Raw genomic sequence first — 26,269 nt, forward strand, 5'->3', positions numbered from 1 at the left:
GCGTAGAATCACCCCCTTTCCGCTTGTACCACCAGTTACCAACCACCCTGTATACATTAAAAATTCTCATAAATTTATAGAATTGCAAGATATACAAGACTTGAAAATTGTCTAATGAGTTTCTAATGATAACGTACGCGAACCTTTCGTTCCGAGTTAGTATACTTTTAAACTGAAAGTTGTTCGTAATTTTCTTGTTGCAAAGTATCGCCGTGAAATTTGTCATCGCTCGTTTTCCGCCACGTCAACAAATTCGAGAAGGCGTTGAATTTTGTTGTCTCCGTAGAATAAATGTCATAACCTACCTCGTTGATGAGAGAAGAAATGTACGAGAATGTTAAATTGACGGTGTAGAAAATTAATTTACGAACAATTACAGTCGCTGTCTCTCCACGAGTCAAGGAGAGTTATTTGTTTAATGTTACACGTTGTTCGCATATATGTAGCTTTCCTAAAGAGATACTACGTCAAGAAGAAGGACAATACGGAGAAAATTATATTCCGCACGTTATTTCCTCATCACAGATGCATTCTTGGATTTTACGGACGACTATTTAATGGTACGTCGTCCTTTGCTCTCTGTCTCTCCCTCGTTCAATTGACTTACTTTTTGTCTTTGTTCAACAACCGCTCAATGGTGTTTTTTTATATTTCTTAAGACTTCTTTTCGCGTTTGATCGAAAAGGACGTCATTCTAGATTCCTACAAGGAAAAAGTTTCAACATAAGTCGAACATATTTGGAGAACTTCGCTTTGAACAAAGACTTCTCTGCTTTTCCATCAATTTTCTTTACATTTCAGTTTTGGTTTTCAAACGACAAGACATCCTGAAAGATTATGGGAAATTAATACGATTTACCGTAACAACGCTATAAAGTTTATTATCAGGACATGGATACGGTGAAGGAATATCTAGGATATATCAATCCTCATTGGGTAGCGGTGGTAGTAACAGGAATGTACACTCATCTTCGACAAATTTGCATAATTGGCTTATGTTTCGACGAAGAGAGTACTCCGTTCGATCCGTCTTACGCGTCGGTGCTTTTCATATTTTCCGTATTGTGCCTCTTAGCGGAATATAGACTTTGGCCTAGAACCCTTAAAGAACCACCTATTCAACTTCTTTACATTTACGAAGTAAGTATCGGTATTTGATGTTTTAACAAACTTAACGACGTTTTAATTACAATTTTGTACACACGTTAAGCGCATGTTTCACGTACGAGGAGCTCAGTGGAAAAGTAGCGTAAGTTTATTGTCCCCGAAAAGCAGCTCTCTATGCGTTGCATTGTAATTGTTTTAACGTTTGAAAGAATCCACATTAGAATTTAACTTTATGCATGATTTTTTCAAACTAAAGATTTTGTTCATTTGTACTTATCATTTTCCTGCTCAACTTCTCATCTATAAATAGCGATAAAACTACATATTCGATCGTAAGATCAGTCACATTGTTTTATATCTTAGATTATAATGAAAATAATAATAACATAAAAAAGATGGTAAAGATAGTAAACAAACTTCATGAAACATTTATTTTCGACTAGATGTTGGTTGCAGCATTGACTACAAACTTAACCACACGTGCTATCTGGGTTCCACTCATGCACGTTATCTATTGTTTAACCCAAGAATCCAGTAAATGTGTGAGTTTGTTAACATAAAAGTTATTTGTTATTAAAATTCTCTGGAATTAGGCAACGTTCGAAATGTTTGTCGTATATCTGTAATCTCCCTAGTTTATGCATCTGTATCGCAAAAATAATCTGCTTTTTCAGTTGCTATGGTTGAACACAGTATTGGGATTAAGTCGCTACTCGTTTTTAACTGAATTTGCATATTATATGGCGAAAGATTGTGCTGCAACGCATATGGCTTTCTGCATGTCCGTATTGTCGTTTGTTTGGATGCTGGATGCCACCGAATCCTTGGACGCGATTTTGGACACTTGGGCCAAGTAGTGAACCAGTAATGTTTAGTTTTATAAGACACTTATGTCGTAGAACGATTTAAACATAAACTTTCACAGTTAAATGACGAGATAATTATTTAGTACAGGTATTTAACTGAACTACAATTTAGAAATCCAGACAATCTAATGAATTTAAATAATTAAAATTATCGTGAACCGTACACGGTCCAGTAATTTTCTTCTTTTTTCTTTTTTATGCGATTCTTCTTTTCGTTTCTCAAATTGAAACTTTACGCGTTAAATTTCCAGGAAAAGAAGTTTCAACAGTGTACGGTATTAATCCAATCTTTATCATATTTTATTAGGAATATTATTTGTCATTGTACAATAGTTATTCTGGCTTACTAGGAGGAACGATTAATACACGTTGACACAGTTCTATAAGTTTCTTAGAATTAGTCAGAAACTCCTTAGTTTACGAAATTAAAAATTAATCAGCGCGAGTCAATTTTATTTAAATCTGCAAATATAAATGTAACACGATGTATTTCGAATACAAAGAGGAGAATTTAAAACGTGTCCCGATATCGCGTACTCGAAAGTCTACACTGTAAAGTTGTCAACAATTTTTCCGATAGGAATAATTTAATCGTAATGATCATACGTCGTTTGTATTTAGGGAAAGAACTAATGGACTATTGGCTCTCTGTAAATGTAAAAGAAAAAGGATCAGTTTCGCAAATCCAGAAGTGACAGATTGGTTTGTATATAAATTTATGTGCAGCACAGATTCCTTAAGTAAATACAAGCAACCAGACATGTAACTTATTGAATTTCGTTGTTTTGTATTCGCCTATTGTATAACTTTTTACATTTATCGATGTACGTGTATATTTCTAATAAAGTCCATTTTTTCATACTGAAATTTTAATAATTTCTCATGAATCGTACCACATATAATGCTTCTTATCCGTATTTAAAATACTCCTGATAAATTTATATCGCCATATCAAAGGTTAAACATTTTTACGATTATTACATTCACAGTTTTATTTAAGTGGAATGAATATTTAAAGATCAAAGCTGCCATCTGTTTTTTTCGATTATCGAACACCGATAATCGAAAGGTGATTCGTACAATACGTCTTGTAGATTAATTTGTGAAATACGTTTTAACGGGTTCTTTTTAATAATCTATTTGAAATATTTATTTTGAGAAAGAGAACTAGAAATAGAAAATGGCAAAGTTGCTTCATACCATTTGGGCGCTCTTGCTAAATATTTTCGGACTTCAGATTTTCCGAACATGTTTCGCCAATGCTATGGAAGACGAAGATTGCGAATCGCTTCTATCAGGGCCACCGTTTAGTTCGGTTTTCTTCAGCATTGGTATATACGTTATTATCGTAAATTCTACACTCTTTCCACGATCTTTTCACGCACCAAAAATCATTTTTCTGATACTGTACGAGGTTAGTGTGATAACCAATTTTTATCATTCATTCTCTCAAACAATATCTTTTGTAACAATTTTATTTACCTGCCTAACTTTTCTGTGACTCGCTCATTTTTAGTTTTTAGCCACTGCATTTATCTTGGAATTCGCATTGGCCTGTATTTGGACACCGATAGACGTCCTCTTATCGACAACGTTACCGTCCTGTATCTGTTATGTAATATTACGATTCAATATTCCATACGATATTAGGAAAAGAGTAACATCTTAGAAATGTCATAAACATAATGATTTAAATAGGTTAAAAATAATTGAAACGAATGTACACTTTACAAAATTAGATGGATATTTACGAGAATTTATTTGATTTTTAAAAAATAGACACTTCGACGGTTTGGATTGGAAGATGCAGCGGTTTCGTTTTTAACAAATAAATCTTGGACCATCGTTCTAACTTACACCGCGTCAATTACGTTTCTTATACTTACGCTTCACGTTGTGGATGCCGTGGATTATATTATTCTCAGGTACAATTTTCATTTATAATTACGACCAAGTTAAACCGATTAAGTCCATTATATCCAATTGATCGATTTGTTCGATTCATTTGCTTCGTTTACTCGGTCTACCTTGACTTTTTAATTTCTCTGATTTTTCAAGTTTCCTTTATTTGATCTGTGTTGCGATTCCCATACATTTTTCCCCACTATTTTTCTACATTTTCTTATTTCTCTAGTCTTGTTTCCGAATTGTCTGTATAATATCCTCAATTTATCCGAGTCTTCGCTAATCAGAAATATAAACCTTCTTAAATATAAGAACTCTTAAGAAATTTCTTAACGTACAATTTCCTCGCACTCCGTATAAGACAGAAAATTTATTGAAGTTAGTGTATAAATCTTATTTTATCGATAGTATTTCTACATATATTTCGTTCTAATTAAACTGGTTTAATATCGAAATGAAAAATCGATTAGAGCCGCTGTAGGATCGAATTGCTTTAGAACTATGAGACGACCTTCGTCGTGTGTGGATTGTTAATAATAAAAGTAACTCGTACAACGAAATTTTCTGTTCTAATGTTTCTGTGAAAAAAGAAAGAAAGAAAAAAAGAAATGATCAGTAAATGTAGTTAAAATACAATGTTATACGTACGTAACGTCGAATGTGAGAGGATCGAGAAAAATTTGCAAAAATATAACGAATGACATATTGCTGGATTAAATATATCACTTTAAAATTGAATCTGTTTTTCTACAGAGATTATGGAATAACGTATTTCTTAACTCACGTTCGAGAGAAATTATGGGCAAGAGTGGAACAAGAATTTCCATTTTTAATCGAAGAAACCAAAGCGTGCCGTTGTAAAGTTCGTAGGAGAAGCAGTAAAAGAAGTAATAGTAAAAGTGGCGTTAATAGCAGTAGATAATTTTAATAATTAATGTTTTGAACGAAGTCACTCTAAGAGAGGGAATTGTAAGAAATATTTTTAGAATTATAAAGCATATTAAACGATAAATCAATCATTCGAATATATTACGCTTATTGACGTAATTTCAACCGGTTCTTGACTCTTAACTACATCCTTTCACTCATCTTCTCGTCATACTTATCTTTCACAGTCATATCCTCTAAACTTTTCCTCTAAACACGAATTTTCGCTGATAGTAATTTATTTTCAAAATGAACAGTTAAACAGTTGCACCGAAACATCGCAACAGTTAAATATCCGTACGATATTAAATGTTTGTACATCGCTAGCTTATTTTATTTTCATTATTTTTGCACGCTATTGTACGTCTATCTTCAGAGACGACGATTTAAGCAATTTTTCGAACTTATGCACAGTATAGGAAAAACATTGTTCGAAATGAAAAACGATGTATTTCAGATGTGAAAAAAAAAAATTAAATATTTGCGAGTGCAAGTATTCGTAAAGAATATTCTTTGTGTCGAATAAATCTATTCCTTCCTCGTACTTTTTCATGCTCCATCACTGCTATTTCCTTGGAATTTATGGAATTTATCTTCCATGAGGATGATCACAAGGTAACGTTAGTTGGCGATTTCTGCAAAGCAAGCTACCGAAGCGTCCTGTTTTGCGACCAAGTTTTTCAGGACAGAAAAAAAAATAAAAAAAAAAAAAATAAATAAAAAAAAAGCTCCGCTCTCCAGAGACTTAAACCCAAAAACCGCATCATACAACAAAAGATGTAAAGCGCCGACACATAATACAGCATGACTACGTCGTACCATACCATTATAAAAATTCATGTTTATTGTGAATAATGCACTTAAAACTGTATTTCTGGACTCAATAAACTCCTTTGTAAAAAAAAAAAGAAATAAAAAAGTTAGCGATTTCTGCATTCTGCATTCTGACTAGGCAAAAGAAAAATATCGAGTCGAAGGGCGCGATTTCCAAAAAAAAAAAAAAAAAAAAGAAAAAACTGAAGAAAATTTATCTAGGGATTTATCTAGATTTGTATTATTTAAAATACGACGGTTGGTTTATTTTTATGAAAAAGAAGGCATTTATTTCATTCCAACTGAAATGCAAAGTACAAATGGTATAGATAATATAGTGATAATAATGTAATAATTAATCGTTAATAAATATCAATTCAATTAATAATACGGTGTGTACCAGTATACTGTGGAATACTATATATACGGTAATTGTACTACACGGGATGTGTTCAGTGGCAGCGTTACAATCATTTTGTCACCGAAGTGTATATATTACAATGATTTATCCATTATCGCTGACCGACGATAATAAGTCGGCTCCTCGATTGTGCTTTTACATTTTCCTCGATATACTTTCTTTTTTCTTTTCTGTTTCTCGCGTCGCGCCACACTGATTCTTCGTTTTTATAAATTATCGAGATTTCTTCGGGAGGAAGGTCGCAGTGGGGTGGAGCGGTGACCAAGACAATGTGAAAAAGTACTTGCTTGCTCGATGTCCAGAAATATTTTTGTTGGATGCAATGCGACGTTAATTTGATCCTTTGTAATATGAAATCAGGGTAATACGATATTCTCGAGTATATTAAATATTACAATATCGAAGAAAAATCGTATTTAAATGAATTGTAACATTAAGAGCAAGTTATATAGGCAAAAGCATGTATCTCGGATCTGAAGGAAATTTTGAAATAAAAATTAACATATTAATCGAAATATTATTAATCTATTAATAAAAAAATGTTAGGATATATTAATTAAAAATATTCTAATTCTTTGACTAGAATTACTTTCAAAGTTATTGTAACTAGATACTCTAAAAAAAGAGAAGACGGTATCGATATTCAAATTCTTGACTTCATATCGAATAGGAAGGAAAAGATACATCAAGTACGCATATGCAACCGAATATTCCCATCCTCGTGAGCAATGTTTCGTTTTTCGACGTTTTTCGCAGACGTGTTTCACTCGGTCGCCATCGCAAATACAAACTGCGTTCGTTGAAAAGCGTTCCGACGACCACAAACGAACAAAGACAGCTAGAAAGAATTCCGAACCCGGAAGAAAAAGTTTCTGTCGTCGCTGAGCATTCGATCAAAGCGGACTAGTGCCGTTGTAGATATTATCTTTGCGTCGTTCCGTTTCAATCTCAATTAGTTTGAGATCGAGGCATGAGCTGCTTCGGTTCTTTGTGCACGATTAGGCAGTGCTTGGAAAAAAGTTTTACAGATATGTAACGTGAGTTCGCGTGGCTGCCATTTTTTTCACGTTTTCTCTTCTTGTACAGATTATTCGCCTCGATCGGAAAACTCGATACCTACGTTCGTCATTTTCCGATCTCAACATTTTGAGATCTTCTCAAACGTAAGTACGCTTCGCTCTTTCTTTTTCGATTTTTTTTTCTTTTTTTTTTCATTCTCGTTTACTCTTAAATACATTTCGACGTTCTTGTTCGCGTGCTAACTCGGTTTCGGTAAAAAAGTTGAGCCGTGTGTGCCTCAAATGGTACCTTAACTTAATATCGTTCGATCGACGCTGACCTTTGGGTCGTTCAAGCAATTCGACGGCTGTAAAGTTTATCATTTTCGAAATACATGAAATCTGGTGTATAATACAAACGATATTGCTTGAAAAGTAAATCGATCCTGAGAACGCTGTCGTCTTGTCAGGAGTATCCTTTTTTCTCTCTTTCTTTCGTATAAAAGATATGCTGATTCGATGAAATTAAATTCGTTTCGTACAATGAATTGTATTCTATGATCAGTGCATTGGTTAATACATACGTCGTGACGTTAAAAATAGAAATGACACAAGTGTTGGTAATTATCGCGTACATAAAGAAACGTTAAATATTCACAATTATTCTACAAAATTTACAGATTTCCTTTTTCTAGACTCACTTACTCGTCATTCGTGACACGCTTCGAACATTTACAATGTATTAAGAAATCCGTTATTGCTATTATTCAAAATTCAGGCTATGTTACTAATCGTTATTTATAAATATAAATAAACGGAGAATACGAAGAAAACGTTTCTAAATATACGTTAGAAACAGAAAGATTTATAAATATTCGCTGGCTACAGAATTTCGTATTAATTACTAAAAACGAAGCTACTTAAGTTTCTATTTCTTAAAAATAGAGATTGTTTTCGACCAACTACGAAAACGATCTTATGGAATGAGGATAAGGAACGTTTTCGTCGCAACGATCGTTTTCTTCTTTCTTCTTTCTAATCGATCCTTTCTCAAACTCGCGTCAACAGCTTCTACTCTTCTTCTTTTGTACGTTTCGCAACTAAATACGCTCCATCAGTGGCAAATGAAATCGTAACGAATACATCTTCAACGAATCTGACACGTTTTGCAAATATTATATATTTACATCGGATGGTTGGCGGGCTCTGAATAATATTTCCTTTGCACCTTACGAACTGCTTCCGCTTCAAAGTTATATAAAAATATATACTAACGAATGTACGATACCGAGAGTTTCAGTTTAACGAAGATGTTACGATAAAAAACACAGCTTGCTAGCCCGTCGATGTACCATTTGTTTCATTTCGATCGCAAATATGAGATGTTTTCATATTGTCGAAGTGAATGTATTCGGCGTTATTTTACTATTTTACAAATTTTACTTCGCTTCGTAAGCGAAGGACATGAAATTTTTATAAGAACGAAAAAAGTTGCATAGGTTTTCGTTGATTTGCTGTTCGTAAGGTTCTGCGTCCTTTTAGGTATCGCGCAAGTTTTTCGAGGTGCCTAGGTCAAGCGAATGGAGATAGACGCTTCTTATCAAATTGTCGAATGACGCTGTAAACTTGCGCATTGTAAAAGTGAGTCTCGGAAGTTGACTTTACTAACATTTAGATCTCTTTAAAATTATGTTACACCATTACAGTTATATGTAATTACGCAATGAAGAATAATTATAGTCTTCGTTTTAACGAACGACGTTCTTACTATACCCACGTTTCTACTGCCTGATGTTGATAAATGAATGTACATACACGTTATGTTTTCGACAATATGTTGAAACGAACGTAATATTTCCTATTATCCTTTTAACGTGTCTATTATTTAAAAAAATGCCCGATAGTTTGATAAGGCTTCGCATTATCAAAGTATACGTCTAATTGGGTTTGTTTACGAAATAAGGGCAGGTGTCCTAGAATAATGTATTTTCAGGGGACTTATTAATTCTTTCTTGCAAAGCCAATCTCCAAGAAATCGAGGATCTTTCTAATCTCCCGAGTTACTCTTTTCAAAAATCACGCGACAACCGTCTTTCTTTTCTTCTCCTTTTCTTCTTCTTTTTTCTTTTTTGCCACTGTACACACACGTGCGCGCTTGTGCGCGCTATTCAACTCATTATCAGTTACTCAACGATAAACCGTTCGTCCTCCTGTAACGCCAGTCCGTCGAATACTGTCTCTGCTTAGAAACTACTTGGCGGGGTAAAGTCGACGATAGGAATGGCCGGAGAAACGAAATGGTGTACTACGAAGGAGGACGGTGAGATAATGAAACAACGATAATTCAATGGTAAAGAACCTGTCGACATCGAGAAACGTGAAGTGTAGCGGTCTCGGTATGTCGAGAAGGATAAAATCTATTTTGGTTGATAAACAGGCAACGAATTCGGATTAACGATCTTTGAGAAACACTCAGCTACATTTTGGAGAGTATAGAATGGAAAGTTTAATCGTTGAAAGAACGATTACGGATAATCGAAGTGATAATAGAAATTCGGATTGTTCGATATTACCAATGTTATGTTATCGTTAGAAACAATTTTATAAGAAGATATCTTAACAATATAGAGATTCGTTTAAGCTGAATATTTGAGAACGAAACGTTATCAATATCTAGAATCTTGTGGCAATCTATCGTAATTTAGTTGAGAATCGGCAGAAAGTCTCGCGATACTTGGAAACGAGAAGTACAGGAGAAAAATACGATAAGTACAAGTTTGTTGATTTTCTGATCTTGAAGTTATTTGGTGGTTAAAAAAGGGGTTAAAAAGAGAAGGTTATAGATATGTGATTAGTTGAGAGGATATTGGATTTTAGAATTACTCGTATGAAAAACAAACGTGACTTATCGTTCTTTTCCTCCGTGATCTTCGAATCAAGTAATTTCAATAATCACAAGAAAAGTGGGGACAGCGATAAGTTATCGTATGTACAAAAACGAATATCTCGGGCGAACATATAGGCTGGTAACATCTAGAGAAAAATAATGAAAAAAGAGATATGGGGGGAGAAATGTACGTGCAATGTGAACGTAGCTTAAAGTGAGATTTCGATGTGTTTCTCGATGTTCTCAGAGGCTCATGAGGAACAGACGTAAACGGACGTCGAAGACAACGGGCGCGGAAAACGTAATATCACAAACATTGCCGGGAAACGATACGCAAGACGACGAATCTTGGTAGGACAATTATACAGAGATGCTCGGTACCGATCGCGACACGTTACGAGCGGCACCGGCACACCGAAATACACGACGTTACTTACAATATTCGTACAAGTGCTTAAACACTACGCCCGGATCACTCGATCCGACGGGGCTTCACCTAATCGATAAATTGACTATTAATATTTCCGTAGAGAATTTTACAAATCAGTCGAGACACATGCATGGAGATGCACTAGGTTGACGCTATCCTTATTATCGTCGTAGCATAAACGATTTTTCGCTTACGATCAATCAAGGGCATTGATCGAGCAACGAAATTATTTGCGGTATCGAACTCGCCATCGATGCTGCGACGTAGAAGGGACTTTTCGCGTCATTTCCTTTTTCGCACGCTCGCCGATTTTTCTCTTCCCTCGTTCCTCCGCTTTTTCTCCTTTCCATTCCTTTTCCTTCTCATTTTTCTCATCTTTCTTCTTTTTTTCTTTGTTCGCCGTACTTTTTCATTCCATTGTTTTCTTTCGTGTAATCGCAACTTGTTGGCCGGCTCGACCATCGACAGAAAATAAATATTAACCCTACGTCGAGACTTGAATCGTGAGCTTTTCTCGACAACCGGCCCCTCGTATCGTACCATTACGGTTCTTTTCTCTTCCTTTCTCTGTTTCTCTCTTCTTTTTTTTGTTAATTTTTGTCTTTTTAATCTTCTTTTCAATGTGATTTCGTGTGTATGCGTTTTTTTCATTTATGTATAATATATATATATATATGTATATATATTTATATTCATATTTATATTTATACCGCTATATAATATTAATTATAATTACATACGCGCGCGGTAATTCTCAATTTGTTTATGCGGACTTTCATGCGCCGCACACGTTGCAGTACCCTTTGTCTTCCGCCGTGCGCTTCTCTCTTTTTTAACTCTCTTTCTATATATATATATATATATTTATTTATTTATATTTATTCATTTATTTATTTATATAAATCCATATTTATAATATATATATATATATTTATCGTAATGTCAATAATAATACTATCAATAACTAATGTGGGCGACGGTGACGGCGACGATGACAACGATGAGGATGGTTCACGACTCGCGAACAACAACTAAACGTGTCTCTCTCTTTCTCTCTTTCTCTCTCTCTCTCTCTTTCTCTCTCTCTCTCGCTCTCTCTCTCTCTCTCTCTCGCTCTCGCTCTCTTTCGTTCTCTCGCTCTCTCTTAAATAATCCCTATTTTTAGTACGATAGACCACATTAGGATCGTTCGCATCGCGCGAACCAGGAAGGCGACGCGAATGAATCATTTTACTCAAGATCTCTCTTCCCTTATACTCAACAACGTCAATATACGAATTCATGGTACGTTACACGGGGAGTTCCTATTAGCCGGTGCGCGTTCGCGGAAGAAACGAAAGAATTCCCGTCAGCTAACATCTGAATACGATGAATAAGTTGAGTGGGATTTAGAAGACGGATAAATGAGAAATGCCCTTGAAAGTATCATATACGGCCACTTGATGACCCAATGTAGATGAGGTAAAACGGAAACGACCTATCACGCGCACGGCTGGCAGTAGTAACGTGTTCACGAATATAATTCCAGTAGAACCGATGCTGTCGCGCCGATGATAATTTTAACCGATCGAATACCGAGACATCGAGAACGGTTGTACCGAGAAATAGTAACTATGACTGTGACTAAAAATAATGAATCGTACATATATAATATATATATATAGATTTATTTTATTATAATAGAAAAGTCTCGCGTGCAGGCTGACACGCGCGAATTCACTACGTATACGCGTAACGTGCTATACAGATAGGTATTACACCCTTCGAGAATTATGCGCCACCTACGGTGTGTCGTGACGATTGACCATGATTCGATAGAGATTCTTATTGCGATAGCGTTCGTTTGTTTTTTCTTTTTTTACGGCTGAGGGAAGTGGATGGAAAGCTGTTTTCGTGAAATCGACATCGACGAGTAGCTTCATTTTTATAAAATTTCGACCAGAGGATGTTAATTCTTCTCTCTCTTTCTCTCTCTCTCTCTCTTTCATTTTCTCGTAATCGCGCACACCGTGTGGCCGCCTCGTTCTTGTTCGCGTGTGCACATCGCAAAGAATATGCGCCTGGAAACGTGCACTTGTTTCATCAACAAAACGGAACGTCTTTGTTGCTCGAATAACGCAAAAAACACTGGTTTTTACGGTTTCTTCGATTCTGTCGTATGTCTTCTTTTTTTCTTGTCTTCGTAATAGAAAGTTCGTTCGAGCACACACGTTTCTTAGGGGATAGTCTCTTTCTTCATTTTTCCTCTTTTCTTTTCTTCCTTCTTCTCTTTTAAGCTCACGCAAACACTGTTTCTTCGAGGGTGTACAAATCGTGCGAGCTTACAGATTGTAGAGATCCTTTACGATATTCTTAGTCTTCTTCTTCGCTTTCTTCCGCCGGTCCGTACATGTCGGCTAGCTTGTCGAATCTCGGTCCCCAAGCACCTAAGTACTCGTACTCGTGCTGCTCGTCGTCTGTTCCTGTTGATTTTAAAATAATTATTCACATATATTTTTCTTACTCTTATAGGTGAATCAAGCAACAGTCGAGTATCCTTTTTGCAAAGAATCTGTAATTGGTAATCTTAATTTTCATTCATTTTTAATATTAAACGAAAACAGAAGTACTTACCGGAAGCTAACGATGACAATGAACCTGCGATGCTTCCGCCACCCTCGTATGCATAATTTCGTAGATCATCGAACGGTGGTGCGTTTGGATCACTGTCAGCTCTCTTTTTGTGGTCTTCTATAAAGATGCCCACGTTTGGTTCTGGTCCTAGCGTGTCTGTAAAATATTTGCAATGGTATGAATATCCGATTATCCGTTATCTTGGATGTATATAACAACGAGGATTACTTACAGGGTATTTTACATGGTGGTAGCTTCCCGCCCATTTCTGGAATCGGGCCACCAATAGGAATTTGAAGCGGGGTAATGTCGAATGCGGTCATATCATCTTCTCCGCCACCCTCGTCATCGTAGTTGATGATATTTTCTCTCACGTCGTCATCAGGCCCAGGGTACTTAATATGAGATTCTCTTCTTCTATTATAGACGACAAATACTAAGACGAGAACTACAACATAATACGAATATCATTAATCACTTTCTGTATTAGTTGATTTTTTAATTCTTTTGATGTTTTAATTATCTTTTTCGTAAAGATACATTTTCTTTTCATTTTTAATGGACGAGGAATATTAAAGGAACGATACTGATTAACTATAGTAGAATTCTTTTAGTCAGTGTGTAATTTTTCATTCTAGAAAGTTATGTTTCTTTCTGTAGCTTTTTACGCGTGTAATACATCTTGTCCGCGCGATACTTACCAAGAATAATCAAAAGACAAACTAAAATAGCTGCCAAAGCTCCCATACTGAGTTTCAATGTTTGTCCCTCTTGAACGAGTTCGCAATTTTCTCCCCAGAAACCATCGGGACAAATACATCTATATCTAAAGCGTGGATCTTGATTGATACATCTACCACCGTTCAAACAAGGATAATCTATGCATTCGTTTTTGTCCATGCATCCTTTGCTATCAGGCGATGGAATTCTTCCTTCTCCACATCTAGGAACATAGACAAGATAAGATTTATCAAATCATACGTATGTACACAAACATGTAAATTAAAGATAGCGTTCTTTAAATTTTGCAGTACTTACGTGCAATCATATTCGTTCCAAAGATCGATACATTCGAATGGTTCTGGACAAATGACATTGGCACAGGGTTTATTCGAAGGACAGTTTCTTTCCAAATTTCTGGCCATTGTTGCTTGACCCCATTGTGTTCCATTCATAGCGGGTGGTAATGGAAGATGTTTGCCCTCTAGTCTTATGTCATCGAGACATCCTGTTCAAACGAAAAATTATATTAACTTCCTCCTCGCATCATCCTATGAACACTGAAGTCTTTTTATAATTGCATCTTATTTTTTGTATTTTATCACGTAATGCCTTTCTAACTATTTAATTCTGCACCTTTCTGTTCAAGAACTTTTGTCTATATATAATTGAATATGCCATTTTCCACAGTCTTCATTTATACTCTTCTTCAACTTGATTATCGAAAATTATAAAATGTTTACCTTTCTGATAATCCGCGTACACTTCGAACGTCCGAACTCCAGTGTACTCAGCCTTGCCGCCCGCGAAAACTCCTTCTTGTTTGTCAACCAATAGCCACTGGTGTCCTTCGAAGGAGAAGGTTTCATTGAATCTTCTTCCTTCACCACCATCCAATTCCAAAGTTGCAGCTGATCCGTATCTCGATACTCTAACTGTATGCCACTGTCCATCATCAACAGCTATCGCAGTCAGCCATATGTCTCGTTCCTCAGTTCTCAGACTGTTCAAATTGTAACGGAAGTGCAGTCTGCTGTCCTTGATCTAGGAATTAAAAAATGCAATAACTATAATTGAATATTTTATTAACTTAATTAGCTAGTTTCCTTTCTTTATTTAAATGAATATTATTTTCGCTTCTAAAATGCGATAACGTGAATAATCACCTCCAAAATAGCGTATTCTCTATTATGCTGATCGCTGACCCTAAACAATTCACCATGGACCTCTCGGGTGCGGAATCTCAGTTGTACTTGAGTGGAATATTTATCCGGTTCGAACGACAACGCGTATTTGACATAACTTTGTGGTTTAAATGTCGTTGGTATAGTGGATGTCATACATCCAGGACCAGTCCATCCTGGGTTACATTGACATCTGGCTTCAGTGAAGCTTCCTACGCAAGTACCGTGTTCCCAGCAACGGAAGGTGGATTCCTGGTTGTTGCAGATTTCCTCGGTTTGAGGACAGCCAGCTACGCTGTTTCTCGATAAACCAGGATGTGCTAGATCGTAAAGCTTGCTATTGTGAAAGAGGTTCTTGATGCAGCCATCGAAACCTTTACCAACTGGCATATGCTTCCACTTGTAATGAGTTGGATCGAATTGCTCGACGTATAAACCACCGATTTGAAGTGGTGCGTTTACGTTTAGATATTCGTTGAAGGGTGGTATGGTGCCTTGAGCTTGGCAACTGGTGTCGTTGAATTCTGGTGGCGTACCGTCTTCCGGTTCTGAGATATCCGCGGATTTGCAATAATCGATGATTAATTTCACCGTCTGTAAAATAAAATAGGATTCCGTGGAATTAATTATAAGCGATCGTTGTAAACTGGATGTAATCTAGTTATAACCTTATCCTTCTAGAAGAAGGAAATCATTTTAATAATTTTAATTTTATTTTCTCATTTTGACACATATAAAGATATTTAAATTATGATTTAAAAGATAATTCTGACCTCCGTGTTCCAAAAGATGTCGAGTCTGTGCCATTCTCCGTCGTCCAAAGTTCTTTTCGGCTTCACTTTTAACTCTAAAGTACCAGAACCGAAGTCTATCAACAGTCGAGGTATTCCACGTTCCAGTTCAACGGATATAAAATCTGTAAATACGTTCATTACGTAATAGTATATTATTTCATTCGTTGCTGTAAAAATCGCTGATTTATTAGACTTAAATTCTGGCAAAGACATCATAGAGGCAGCTATTGATTACCTTAAGAAATCTATTGTTATCTTATGATCTATATTTGCTTACCAGAAACCATAATTTCGTCAGCCTCAGGAGGAACAATAGGCCCATTGTATAATAGTAATCCGTCAGGTTTCTTAGTGATGAATTCGAAGCTCAGATGACTGTTATCGCACATTTCTAGTGCAGGATACCAAGCCCAGCCATTTCCACGGAAACTTCTTGCAGTTTGCTGACATCTTGGACCATTATATCCAGCAGGACACTGACATCTACGTAATAAAAAATGCATTAAATAAAATTAATATAATTTTAAAAGGCTAGTATAATACATCACATGTTAAATTTCACCAGTTGTCAGACTTACGATAACCCAAATCGGCCTTCCACGCAACGGCCTCCGTTATAACAAGGGCTGTTTCTACATGATTCTCCTTTACTGAAGTTCCGAGCTCCGCATGTACATTCAGCGATTACATCCACCCGCACACCCACTAGGGCGGTTCTGTTTGCATTGACCATGTATGGTAAACTGCTAATATCCAAGGTGTTTGTGCAACTACCCTCGCATACTTCATTCTCGTAATAACACTCGTCGATGCCCACCATCGTTATGTTAATACCGACCTCTTTCTCGATCTAATTAAATTAAAATTATTTTTTAATCAAATTGTGTGAAATATATTTTAGCCTTTATTTAAGTTTGATTGGTTTTGCGATTTGGAGACCTTTCATTTATTACTATAAATTATAAAACAGGTCATTTCATGAAATCCTTGTTTCAGTAAAAACAATATCCAATTTATGAAATATTGTTATTGACCTCATTAAGTATTAATTTATGTGATAATATCGGATTGAACGTTGTTGATAATTCATTCATAATAGGATTTATCCCTAGTACGTAAAAGGGTCATGAAAAGGATGTATCTCTGATACAAAATTTTGCTAAAAGCTGAAATAATCCAATATTCCTATATTTATAATAATCTGATATTTTCACTGACATTCCATTTAATTAGAAGCCAAAAATATTCAATGGGAAGATTTAGAATCTTAAAATGACTTAGATGGCAAATTTTGAATTATTTACACTATAACAAATTGAAATGCCATGAATTAATTCATATTAACTTACTTCTTCACGATGCATCAGTACGATTCCATTCAATCTTACAGGCTTGTAATACGGCGATCCGTGGGCCGCGAATCTGACGTCTGTCAACGGTGGATACATTCTACGTAATTGAACGCTAAACACGTCTACATTTTCTCTATCGATATTTAACAAATGCGCCAATTTATCTCTAAATAATTCTGCTTTGCTACGCGATATAGTTTGTGACTGGAGGAGAAAAAATGAAAAATTCATTAAATATAGATTTCATATAAAAAAGAACGAGTTAATAGTGTATAATTAAATAGAATAATTACTTTATAATCCCAAACACGAATGAAATCTTCGTCTGTTATACCAGATATTCGAACCGAACCAGAATTTAATACAGCTTCGAAAGGAATCGTTTTCACCGTGACTGTCACGTTTGCTGGGACATCTGTTTGCGTGTGCTTCCGATCGTAGACTTTGAAACGTAGATGATATCTACCGTCGTGAATGCCTGATTTCATATAAATCATACCGGTGTCCTCATCTAGCTTGAATTGAGCGTGCTCTAAACCCTCCCAATAGAACTTTTTATCCGGTAGATCCCAATCGTCCAAATCGAATACGTAAACTCTGCCTATTTCTGTGTCTGGTGATTGTCCCTGTGAAACGAACTCGACCAAGTCAAATTATACGAACCTTTAATTATAATTATATATTGAATAATAACTTTGAAATATAATCTTTAACTCTTTGAGTATTCATTTAGCCAGATTAATGTGCTATTTCATTCTAACGTATTATAGTATTGAGTTTTCAAATAAGTACAGTAATTATGTAATTATAGCATAGTAATTATATCACACATAAGTCACGTATGACAATAGTATCTTGATTTTATTTACATCTTAGTTTCTGGGATAAAAATTGATATTAAATAACACGAATTCCTTTACTTCTAAAATGTCAAAATAAACAGAAAATTATATGAAATTTAAATATAGAAACGAAATACATACTGCGTAGTTATATACAAAAATGTCCTTTGATCCAGGTTGCATTTTGTTATCGTTAATATCCCCGATAATAACAGTTAAAGTACTGGTCCCAGACATCGATGGAGTTCCTGTGTCTTTGATAACGATCGGTATCAAGTACTCCTTTTGTTGTTCTCTGTTAAACGATAGTAACGATGACACAATAGCCATGCCATCCCCGTTCGCTCCCTCTGCAAGGAAACAGAAAACCGGCGTTTGTTAGCGAGAACTATCGAACTACAACTAACAACGTTCCACTGAAACGGGAACGTAATAGGATTGGATCCAGACTCACTGTTATCGCTCTCAACTTTGAAACTGGCACGAATCACATCGTCTGCCTTTGGATCCATCCTGAAAGTAAACGGTGGTCCATTGCTCTTCGATCGATCGTCGTCATCCGTCGCTGAGATCTCTACTACTTTTTTCTGTTGCGAGTGTTCCTGTAGCACGGGTCTATAATCTTTCAGAAATCTTGGCGGATTATCGTTTATGTCGTGTACGATTACTGTTAACGTGGCTGTCGCTGTTTTAGGTGGAATTCCATCGTCGATGGCCAAGATTTTCACCTGAAACAAATGATTTTTAGTTTGGTTTGTCTCGAATCTAAGTAGTATAATCTAAATATTAAATAAATAATACAAGTTATTATCCGATCAGTATTTTATAAACAATATGGTTTTACGATTTACCTGATGCCTTGGGGTTTCTTCGCGGTCGAGACTCCTCTGGATCGATACCGTGCCATTTTCGTTGATCGAAAATTGCCTCTTACGATCGGAACTTCTATCAATCGAATAGAACACTTTGCTCTTACCACCCTGATCAGGATCGGTGGCTGTGAATGTTTCGAGACTGCTTCCAATGCGAGCATTTTCAGGAACCGTGGTCTCGATATTCGCCTTCTCGAATTGCGGTTGATTATCATTTATGTCGCGTAGCTTCACCACTACCCAGGAATAGGCAACGTGATACTTATCGTTGTCATTGTCTTCGCCCTACGAGGTACAGGATATTACAGCATAGTATCACAAACCAAAAATCGTTGATTGAAAATATAGAAATACAAATAGAATGAGATACGTTTCTGAAAGATTGTAACACAAAAATGTAAGAAAATAACGTGACTCGTACTTTATCTTATAACAAGACGAAGAATGTACTAAATATGCTAGAAAATGATCTCATTATTTATGGAGAATGGGTATGGGAACATAGAGTAGGAAGATAACAGTAGATTTAAAAATATAAGTTATCTATAAAATTGTGTAAGTTTTTAATTAAATACCTTATCGTTAACTTGTATCCTAAATCTGAATCCGTTACTCTGCAATTGGTCCTCGTAGTCCAACGATTGCACAATTTTCAAGGAACCCGTGCCATCGTTATTTCTTACCATGGTAAATTTATCAGCACCGTAACCACTGCTCTCGATCACCTGCGTTTGTAAATTAATACGATAAACGATAATTCTACAATTATTTTTCTTCAACCGTTATAAGAAAACTTTTTTGTTAAATCAATTAACGTAATTTCTTTAAGAAATTCGGGGAAAGATACGCGAAGGAACGATTCGAGTGACGCAATGAACAGTACCTTATACTGGAATTTATTGGTCTCATCCTCATCGTGTACAGTGACCGTAAGAATTGGCATTTCCGGCAAATCTGGACCTTCCGTTTCGTCTACCTCCGTAAACCATTCCTCCTTTGTGAATTGCGGAGGCATATCGTTTATATCTTTCACTCGTATAGATGCTGTCCCCGTCCCTAAATATTGGAAAAATGCCATCAAAATCTCAGTACATTGTAATTAAAGCAGGAAACAATTTTAAATGGAAAATTTAAAATATTAAATACAAAAAGATCTTGAGATCTGATTTGAAATAAATCTGATATTTCTATAAAACACTTTATACTTTATGCGTTAATGAGTTAAAATTTCCAAAGATCTTTCAGAGTTTCCATTTTAATTTTTAACTTACCCTTTAACCCCCCTCCATCCATTGCTACCACTTGTATAGAATAATCTGGCGTGCGTTCTCTGTCCAAACAGCATACTGCCGTCTTTATCACACCGGTTTCCGATTCAATTTCAAAAATTGGCGAGCCAGTTTCCTCCTCGATGACATTCTTTTCGATAGAATAAATTAGTTTTGCGTTTGTACCTTCGCTCGGATCGTCATAGTCGACCGCTGTCATGGTCATTACAACCATTCCTGGGAACAAGTAAGGAAAAAACTGATCTTAATCGTTTGTATAGAAAAAGCAATGTAAATGATAAAATCTTTAACTGTAAAAAACTAAAATACTAAAATACTTATGTACTATTCTTTCTTTTTTTTTTCTAGATAAATACACGTCTTACGTATGATGCTTTCTGTATTTATTTCATTTTTTTTTACAAACAATGTATTTTTATTAATACATACCACTGAGCTGTCAATTAACAATAATCGTTTTCACACAAACCTTAAATTGATACTTAAAGAAGTCCATTTGTTCTAGATTGCCAATCTAGATTATTAAACGTTATTTGAATATAAATCGTGTCTGTCCATTCTCATATTTTCAACAATGTATCATGAATAAATCATATATTGCAAAGACTATGTTAACACATCGTGAAAGAAAAAGCAATATTTCCTTCATAGCGAAAATGTAATCTAACTTTACCTGCCGTTCCGTTTTCCGTGACGTTCCCGAAATAAATGCCTTGTGGGAACGTAGGTGCATTGTCGTTGATGTCCTTCAGGTTCACTTGAACGTCAGCATATCCAACCAAACCTTCTCCGCCTTCATCTTGAGCAAATACAGTGAATCGCCACTGCGGTCTTCCATTTGGTTGATCCCTGTCCAGTGGCTGTGGAGTAACACCGAGATTACGACCCTAAGTAACTTAGGATGCGAGGCAAATTTAATAAAAGAAGCTTCGCTGAAACTTCTGAGCGATTTTTTCCTCTACGATACTTCTTGACGACAAAACGTACTTTCGACCGGGACTACGAATTAAATACACGATTTTATCGTCGAAAATTTAATTTCTTTCTTTCGCTGCTGCATTGTATCAGTTTTAAATAAACTTAAACCGTAACTTTTGAACGATTTAAATAACTTTTGTATAAAAGCAGCAAGAGGTGATTTGAAGTAGAAGTTTTAAGGTACTTAGCGAGGTGTTTTAATGGATTTATGAGCTTACGTAGAAATATTTAATTTGGCACGTGGAGTTTGTGGCGAGCATTCTCCTGTTTCGATAATTTTTTGGCATCCAAGTATTAAAATCGTTAATAAATAAAAAATTAATAAAGACAGAAAGTATTTGTTGTAATCAGTAATCGAGAATCGAAGTTTCTACATACACTAATCTTTACGCTGATTCGTGTTAATTAAATTTGGCAAATGGAACAAACCTTTAGAACGTAAATTTCTCCGCTGGTACGGTTGATATCGAATTTGCTATTCGCTGGATTATCAGGATCGATACCCTGACCAGTTAAAAAGTAGACGATATTCTGTGGCCTATCCTTATCCCCATCAGTGGCTGTGACCTGTGTCAAAAATTCATTATCGATAAATACATTGTTTCAGCAATTTATTATTATAATTACCAGGTCGTTCTGCAAGCGATATCGTACTTGTACACATATGTAACTTGAAAATATTCCAAAAATTTAAGTCTAATAACTTTATAGTCATTTTTAACGAACATTTTTATAATTCTTCTCTTTATTATTCTTCAATTCCTCTGGTAGGAATTAGTTAACGTTTTGGATATCAAATATTTGTTATTCGTTGCCACATTCAGGCCTGCTATTGTGTTAAATTTCTTATTCTGTCAATCAAAATATACGAAACCCCGAAATATATGAAAACTGTATAAAATCAATTAAAATTTCGTTCGTGGAATAGAGTGGATAATTTCCACTCATATTATTTCAAATACTTTTATTTTAAATACTTTTGGCTGGATTTGACATAAATATGTATACTTAAACGACAAGTTTAATAAAAATGTCACATTCGCTTTTGTTTCCTATTAATTCATCTCGTCATACGTAGGTAATATAATATATACGACGAAAAATTTATACGCCATTGATCGTGATCTGTAGATTTCGTGTTTTACGTTATATTCTATGCATTATGTCCTATACTCTATGCTGCATATTTTACATTTCGTATTATGTATTCCATATTCTACAATCCATACTTTATGTCCCGTATACCTTGTTTTATTCGGGATTTTACGTTCTGAATTCTATATTAGCCCGTAGATACAACGTGCTGCTGTCCAAATACTATAATTTTCCTTTATCCAGAAGTTCGTGATAAAGGACATACAGGGAAGACATAACGATAGCCTGGTCGTAATTGGATAAAATAAGGATCGAATTCACGTCGAACGATTTAACGAATCAATTCCATCAATTTTCCAGCTAGCAATTTTCCAGTATAACATCATTCTCTTACTATTATTCTATTTCTTTACCTGGGATTTAGGACGATCACGTTTGACCGAATTATACGTAAAGGCAATTGAAATATACGCAGCTTAGAAAGAGAAGGATTTATCGACTAGCTAGACGATTTAATTACGTTGGCGCATTTCTGAAGATAAGAATTTGTCACGGCTCCTTTTTAAATTAAACTATCGTATATTCGGTAACGAATATCGAAGAATTCGTTGTAATATTTATCACTTGTGTCGGTTCTCCGACCCTCAAAGTATAAGATTCAACTATAAAGTGAGTACGAATCGCTTGGTAAATTATGCACCAATTTCAGAATAGATGGAATAATTACCCCGAGGACGCGTTTAGGCAAAGTCCTGTCATCTTCCTCTGTGATCTGCGTTTTGTAAGTCGGGCGCTCGAAGACAGGCGGATTATCGTTTACATCCTTCACGTGTATCACGACCGTCGTGTAATTTTCTTTCAAGTTATCAGACGCGGTCAGGCGAAGCTCGTACTGTAAGATTAAAGCAGAACAAGTGGATAACAGCGTTTGCAGCTGACTCGAGTTACTGCACCGACAGCGGTCTCTTTCTGGGAATAATGGAAATGCAACTTTCGAGCAACAATTTACGGATCGTAAAAAAATAAGCAGTTTATTGTAAAAACAACGGAGGAAATAAATTGTCGATAAAATTGTCGATAGAATTCGACGAAACATACGTTTGACAGCGAAACTTATCTCTTGGTTACATTTTATAGATCAGAAACCAGCGGCACGCGAGAAGCTCGGTACGGGAAGTTCTGATAAAAAAGTTTATAAAGATCGAGCGCTGCTGTCTATTTAATGGACCAAAAAAAAGTTCATAAAAACGAGATTACTTTTTTTTTTTAATGGAAGTTATAAAAACAGTGGACTGATGAAACCGTTTTTAAAGCATGAAAGTCTTTTTTGCAGCAATACGTAGAATGGACGAACGAAGTTGAACAACCTTACGCTTTAATGAAACAAGGCAAAAAGTAAAAGATTAATCAAGTAAATTGGTGCTTTAATCCTCGCGAGAGACCATTCCCTTTTCTAATTTTCTAACATAAATTCGACGTAAAATTGAATATTAAGAATATAAAATATTTCATAATCGCGATAAAATATCAGATAGAACGTGAACATCGTGTACCTTGATTAATAAAACGAATTCATTTTACCAAATAATACGTACGACAAAGAACGATAAATCGTACGGAATAGCGATAAAACTATTTAAAATATTTCTAAACTATCGAATAACGTGCGATCTCGTGTAATTTTTTATTCTTCTGTATTCCTAATAATTCATACGACCGATTGACTCGATTAGAAGTAATGGAAGGAAGAAAATTAGAGGAGAAACGAAAACGATAAAAGTGGAATGCGAAAAGTTCGGAATTCATGAAGAACCGTCCAAAACGAAGCGAATGTTTTGACGACGCGACCCGCACCAGGGTATGGGAATTTGATTAAAACGAAGCGCAGAGTGATCCGATTTCTCAGCAAAATTTACGATAATGTCATAGCTACGATACGTCGGAGCACATGAAACGAAAGACTTATTAAAGCAATGACAAATGAGCGGATAGGAAACGTGCAATAACCGCGGAACTTTTCGCACTATTTCACGGTTTTTATTGGACCGCGAGTGATAAAACGCGATGCTTGGGACACGGTTAAAAGGATTAAACAGGGACGTATCGAAGGCTTTCTCGCTCCTCTTTCTCTCTGTTTTATCTATTTCCCCGTGTTTTTGTTACTTCCTTGTTCTATTCTTCTGTATTTTTCTCCACCGCTGTCAGTGTCTTTCCTTTTCGTTCGTGATACCATGATGTACTAACCCTTTTCCTCGTTTCGTAATCTAATGCACCTGCGACGTAAATGGCGCCAGTCATATTCTTCACGGCGAATGCACCGCCTATGTTACCGCTCGTAATCTCATATCGAATACGCGAGGCTGTAAAATGCAGAGAAAGATCCTTTCAGATGAAATTCCTTAGGAGATTGCGATGACTCCGTTACCTGTCGCTCTGTCGTTCGTGTGTCGTTTACAAAACGATCGGTGTACGCCAGAGGGAAACGTCTTAGATTCTTCTGCTTATCAACTCGCTGAACGAACAACGAGTTTATATTCGAGAAACGATATATATTCTATCATCGAACAATATAGTAGTACAACTACGAAATAAAATATTTCGTTTGTCTTGCAACGAACTTACGATTCTAACAGCGAGATTTATTAAAATGGTCATTCTTTAAATTTTCACCGGGTAAATTTCCCCAGGGACCGTATTCGATCATAAGTAGCGTCAACGTCAGTTTCCCTCTGACATCCTTTCTCATTTACGGGGAAAAACGGAAAGGAAGACTGTATCCTTAAGCAGGTTCTATTAGAAGGTAATAAATCCATACGTCTAAGTTCTTAATCGAGGTCTATCGGATAAATATGTTTCGTGACTTTGCTTCAACCATCTGGTATTTAAAGTTTTGTAAGCAGTTTACGTGCCTTTGGATCCGAGTGGCGAAGAGGCAGATGGATTTTAGCGAAACTTGTTAGCCAGGTTAAGGATACAGAACTTCGAGACGAAGTATAAAATCATTATCAGGAATAAAGGGAAGACATACGACGCGAACTTCATCGGTACTCCGTCAGAGCTGATACCTTCGATAAGCGAAGATACTTTTTCTCATTGTTTGGTAGACGACGACATTTCCATTTATTAGAAAATACGATACTAGATGTGTAGTTTAATATATGTTGAGTTGATTAGCATGACATGGATATTTTTATACAAATTGGAACGTTTACGGATTATAATTTTATGAAAACTATGTACGAAACATTATTACTTTAATATACAGAATCGCATCTTACCTTCATACGCGAAATATCAATTTGCAATTTACAATATCGTTGCTTTATAAAATTTTTTCATGGAGAAATAGAAAGAAAACAAACTGTAGCTGTTTTCATACAGCGGTATTTATCTTTACCACGATGCAACAGCGTTGTTTTGTCACTAGAAAAGTAAAGCAAACGTTCCAGAATATTTTTTCCACTCTATCTCTTTTACCATGAAAACAATCTTTCCTTCAAAAAACTTTCGAAAACTTACAAAACCAGCGGTACAAACGATCAACTAATTAAATATTGACATGGCAAACGTCTCAATCACTTTCCTTTCTTAAAAACCTTTATTCCTGATACCTAGCGTTCAGACGAAACGATTACACGCCTCTGCATCCATTTCTTTTTACGAGCTACAAGCTTTAGAAGTTCATCAAAGTGAAAAATGATCGCGCATTTGCATATATGTTCACTTACACTCGTCGTGATCTTTGGCGGTGACAGTGAGAACCGTGTGTTGTATATCCTCATTTTCGTCTACTTCAGCCTCGTAGAGGCCTTTGTCGAAGTAAGGCGGATTGTCGTTCTTGTCAGCTATTCCAATACGAATGAATTTCGTCACTGAAACAGACAAAAGGCAGGAAGACACGTTTAGGTTTCGTTCCATTCTCGCTACGATACGAAAGTCAGTGAATATGGGTTGCAAAGTAATCCCTCTGAAAGATTCAAAAGCCTGTTCTCGTATTTCCTTATGATATGTCTCTTCAAGATGCAAATTCGTTTCCATCCAGATTTTCCTAAGACTCGTCATATCATTTACGAAGGCTTATATATACTTGCCGATAAAAAACTAGCGAACAGTCTGTGCATCGAGTGGAAAGTTTATTTTGTTCGCTGGATAAAATCGCATATACATACGTAGAAT

General features: G+C 35.8%; 3 protein-coding genes across 3 annotated transcripts in view; 2 read left to right on the plus strand and 1 right to left on the minus strand.

The window, feature by feature from the left end:
- The first annotated feature begins 808 nt into the window (after positions 1–808).
- On the plus strand, positions 809–2,793 carry LOC117242862. The gene is made up of 4 exons (XM_033509859.1): positions 809–1,140; positions 1,551–1,649; positions 1,782–1,971; positions 2,595–2,793. The coding sequence occupies exons 1-3, from the start codon at positions 892–894 to the stop codon at positions 1,962–1,964; spliced, it is 531 nt and encodes a 176-aa protein (XP_033365750.1). The 5' UTR covers positions 809–891; the 3' UTR covers positions 1,965–1,971; positions 2,595–2,793.
- Positions 2,794–3,153: 360 nt separating this feature from the next.
- On the plus strand, positions 3,154–3,644 carry LOC117242893. Its single transcript, XM_033509951.1, has 2 exons — positions 3,154–3,387; positions 3,490–3,644. The coding sequence occupies exons 1-2, from the start codon at positions 3,154–3,156 to the stop codon at positions 3,640–3,642; spliced, it is 387 nt and encodes a 128-aa protein (XP_033365842.1). The 3' UTR covers positions 3,643–3,644.
- Positions 3,645–11,480: 7,836 nt separating this feature from the next.
- The window catches only part of LOC117242894 (neural-cadherin-like), an 87,226-nt gene continuing 72,437 nt past the window's right edge, over positions 11,481–26,269 (minus strand). Inside the window, exons 2-24 of the mRNA XM_033509952.1 lie at positions 25,822–25,965; positions 24,338–24,453; positions 22,821–22,985; positions 21,428–21,565; positions 20,694–20,880; positions 20,003–20,236; positions 19,615–19,787; positions 19,307–19,456; positions 18,711–19,016; positions 18,314–18,587; positions 18,001–18,209; positions 17,311–17,643; positions 17,015–17,221; positions 16,244–16,515; positions 15,943–16,148; positions 15,645–15,787; positions 14,854–15,465; positions 14,431–14,731; positions 14,006–14,195; positions 13,669–13,910; positions 13,200–13,415; positions 12,968–13,123; positions 11,481–12,816 (exon numbers count right to left, since the gene is read on the minus strand). Coding sequence (XP_033365843.1) covers positions 12,707–12,816; positions 12,968–13,123; positions 13,200–13,415; positions 13,669–13,910; positions 14,006–14,195; positions 14,431–14,731; positions 14,854–15,465; positions 15,645–15,787; positions 15,943–16,148; positions 16,244–16,515; positions 17,015–17,221; positions 17,311–17,643; positions 18,001–18,209; positions 18,314–18,587; positions 18,711–19,016; positions 19,307–19,456; positions 19,615–19,787; positions 20,003–20,236; positions 20,694–20,880; positions 21,428–21,565; positions 22,821–22,985; positions 24,338–24,453; positions 25,822–25,965 — 5,084 coding nt within the window. The 3' untranslated portion in view covers positions 11,481–12,706. The remainder of the gene's footprint in view (positions 12,817–12,967; positions 13,124–13,199; positions 13,416–13,668; positions 13,911–14,005; positions 14,196–14,430; positions 14,732–14,853; positions 15,466–15,644; positions 15,788–15,942; positions 16,149–16,243; positions 16,516–17,014; positions 17,222–17,310; positions 17,644–18,000; positions 18,210–18,313; positions 18,588–18,710; positions 19,017–19,306; positions 19,457–19,614; positions 19,788–20,002; positions 20,237–20,693; positions 20,881–21,427; positions 21,566–22,820; positions 22,986–24,337; positions 24,454–25,821; positions 25,966–26,269) is intronic.

The sequence above is a fragment of the Bombus vosnesenskii genome, unplaced genomic scaffold (assembly GCF_011952255.1).
Source record: "Bombus vosnesenskii isolate JDL3184/JDL3185 unplaced genomic scaffold, Bvos_JDL3184-5_v1.1 scf7180000016279, whole genome shotgun sequence".
NCBI classification, from domain to species: Eukaryota; Metazoa; Arthropoda; class Insecta; order Hymenoptera; family Apidae; genus Bombus; species Bombus vosnesenskii.

What these genes read in the sequence shown, in the direction of transcription:
- LOC117242862 (XM_033509859.1), top strand. Translation starts at nt 892, where the DNA reads ATGGATACGGTGAAGGAATATCTAGGATATATCAATCCTCATTGGGTA. An exon ending in AACTTCTTTACATTTACGAA is followed by an intron (nt 1,141 to 1,550) that starts GTAAGTATCGGT and finishes ATTTTCGACTAG; the next exon opens with ATGTTGGTTGCAGCATTGAC. An exon ending in CCCAAGAATCCAGTAAATGT is followed by an intron (nt 1,650 to 1,781) that starts GTGAGTTTGTTA and finishes CTGCTTTTTCAG; the next exon opens with TTGCTATGGTTGAACACAGT.
- LOC117242893 (XM_033509951.1), top strand. Translation starts at nt 3,154, where the DNA reads ATGGCAAAGTTGCTTCATACCATTTGGGCGCTCTTGCTAAATATTTTC. An exon ending in TTTTTCTGATACTGTACGAG is followed by an intron (nt 3,388 to 3,489) that starts GTTAGTGTGATA and finishes GCTCATTTTTAG; the next exon opens with TTTTTAGCCACTGCATTTAT.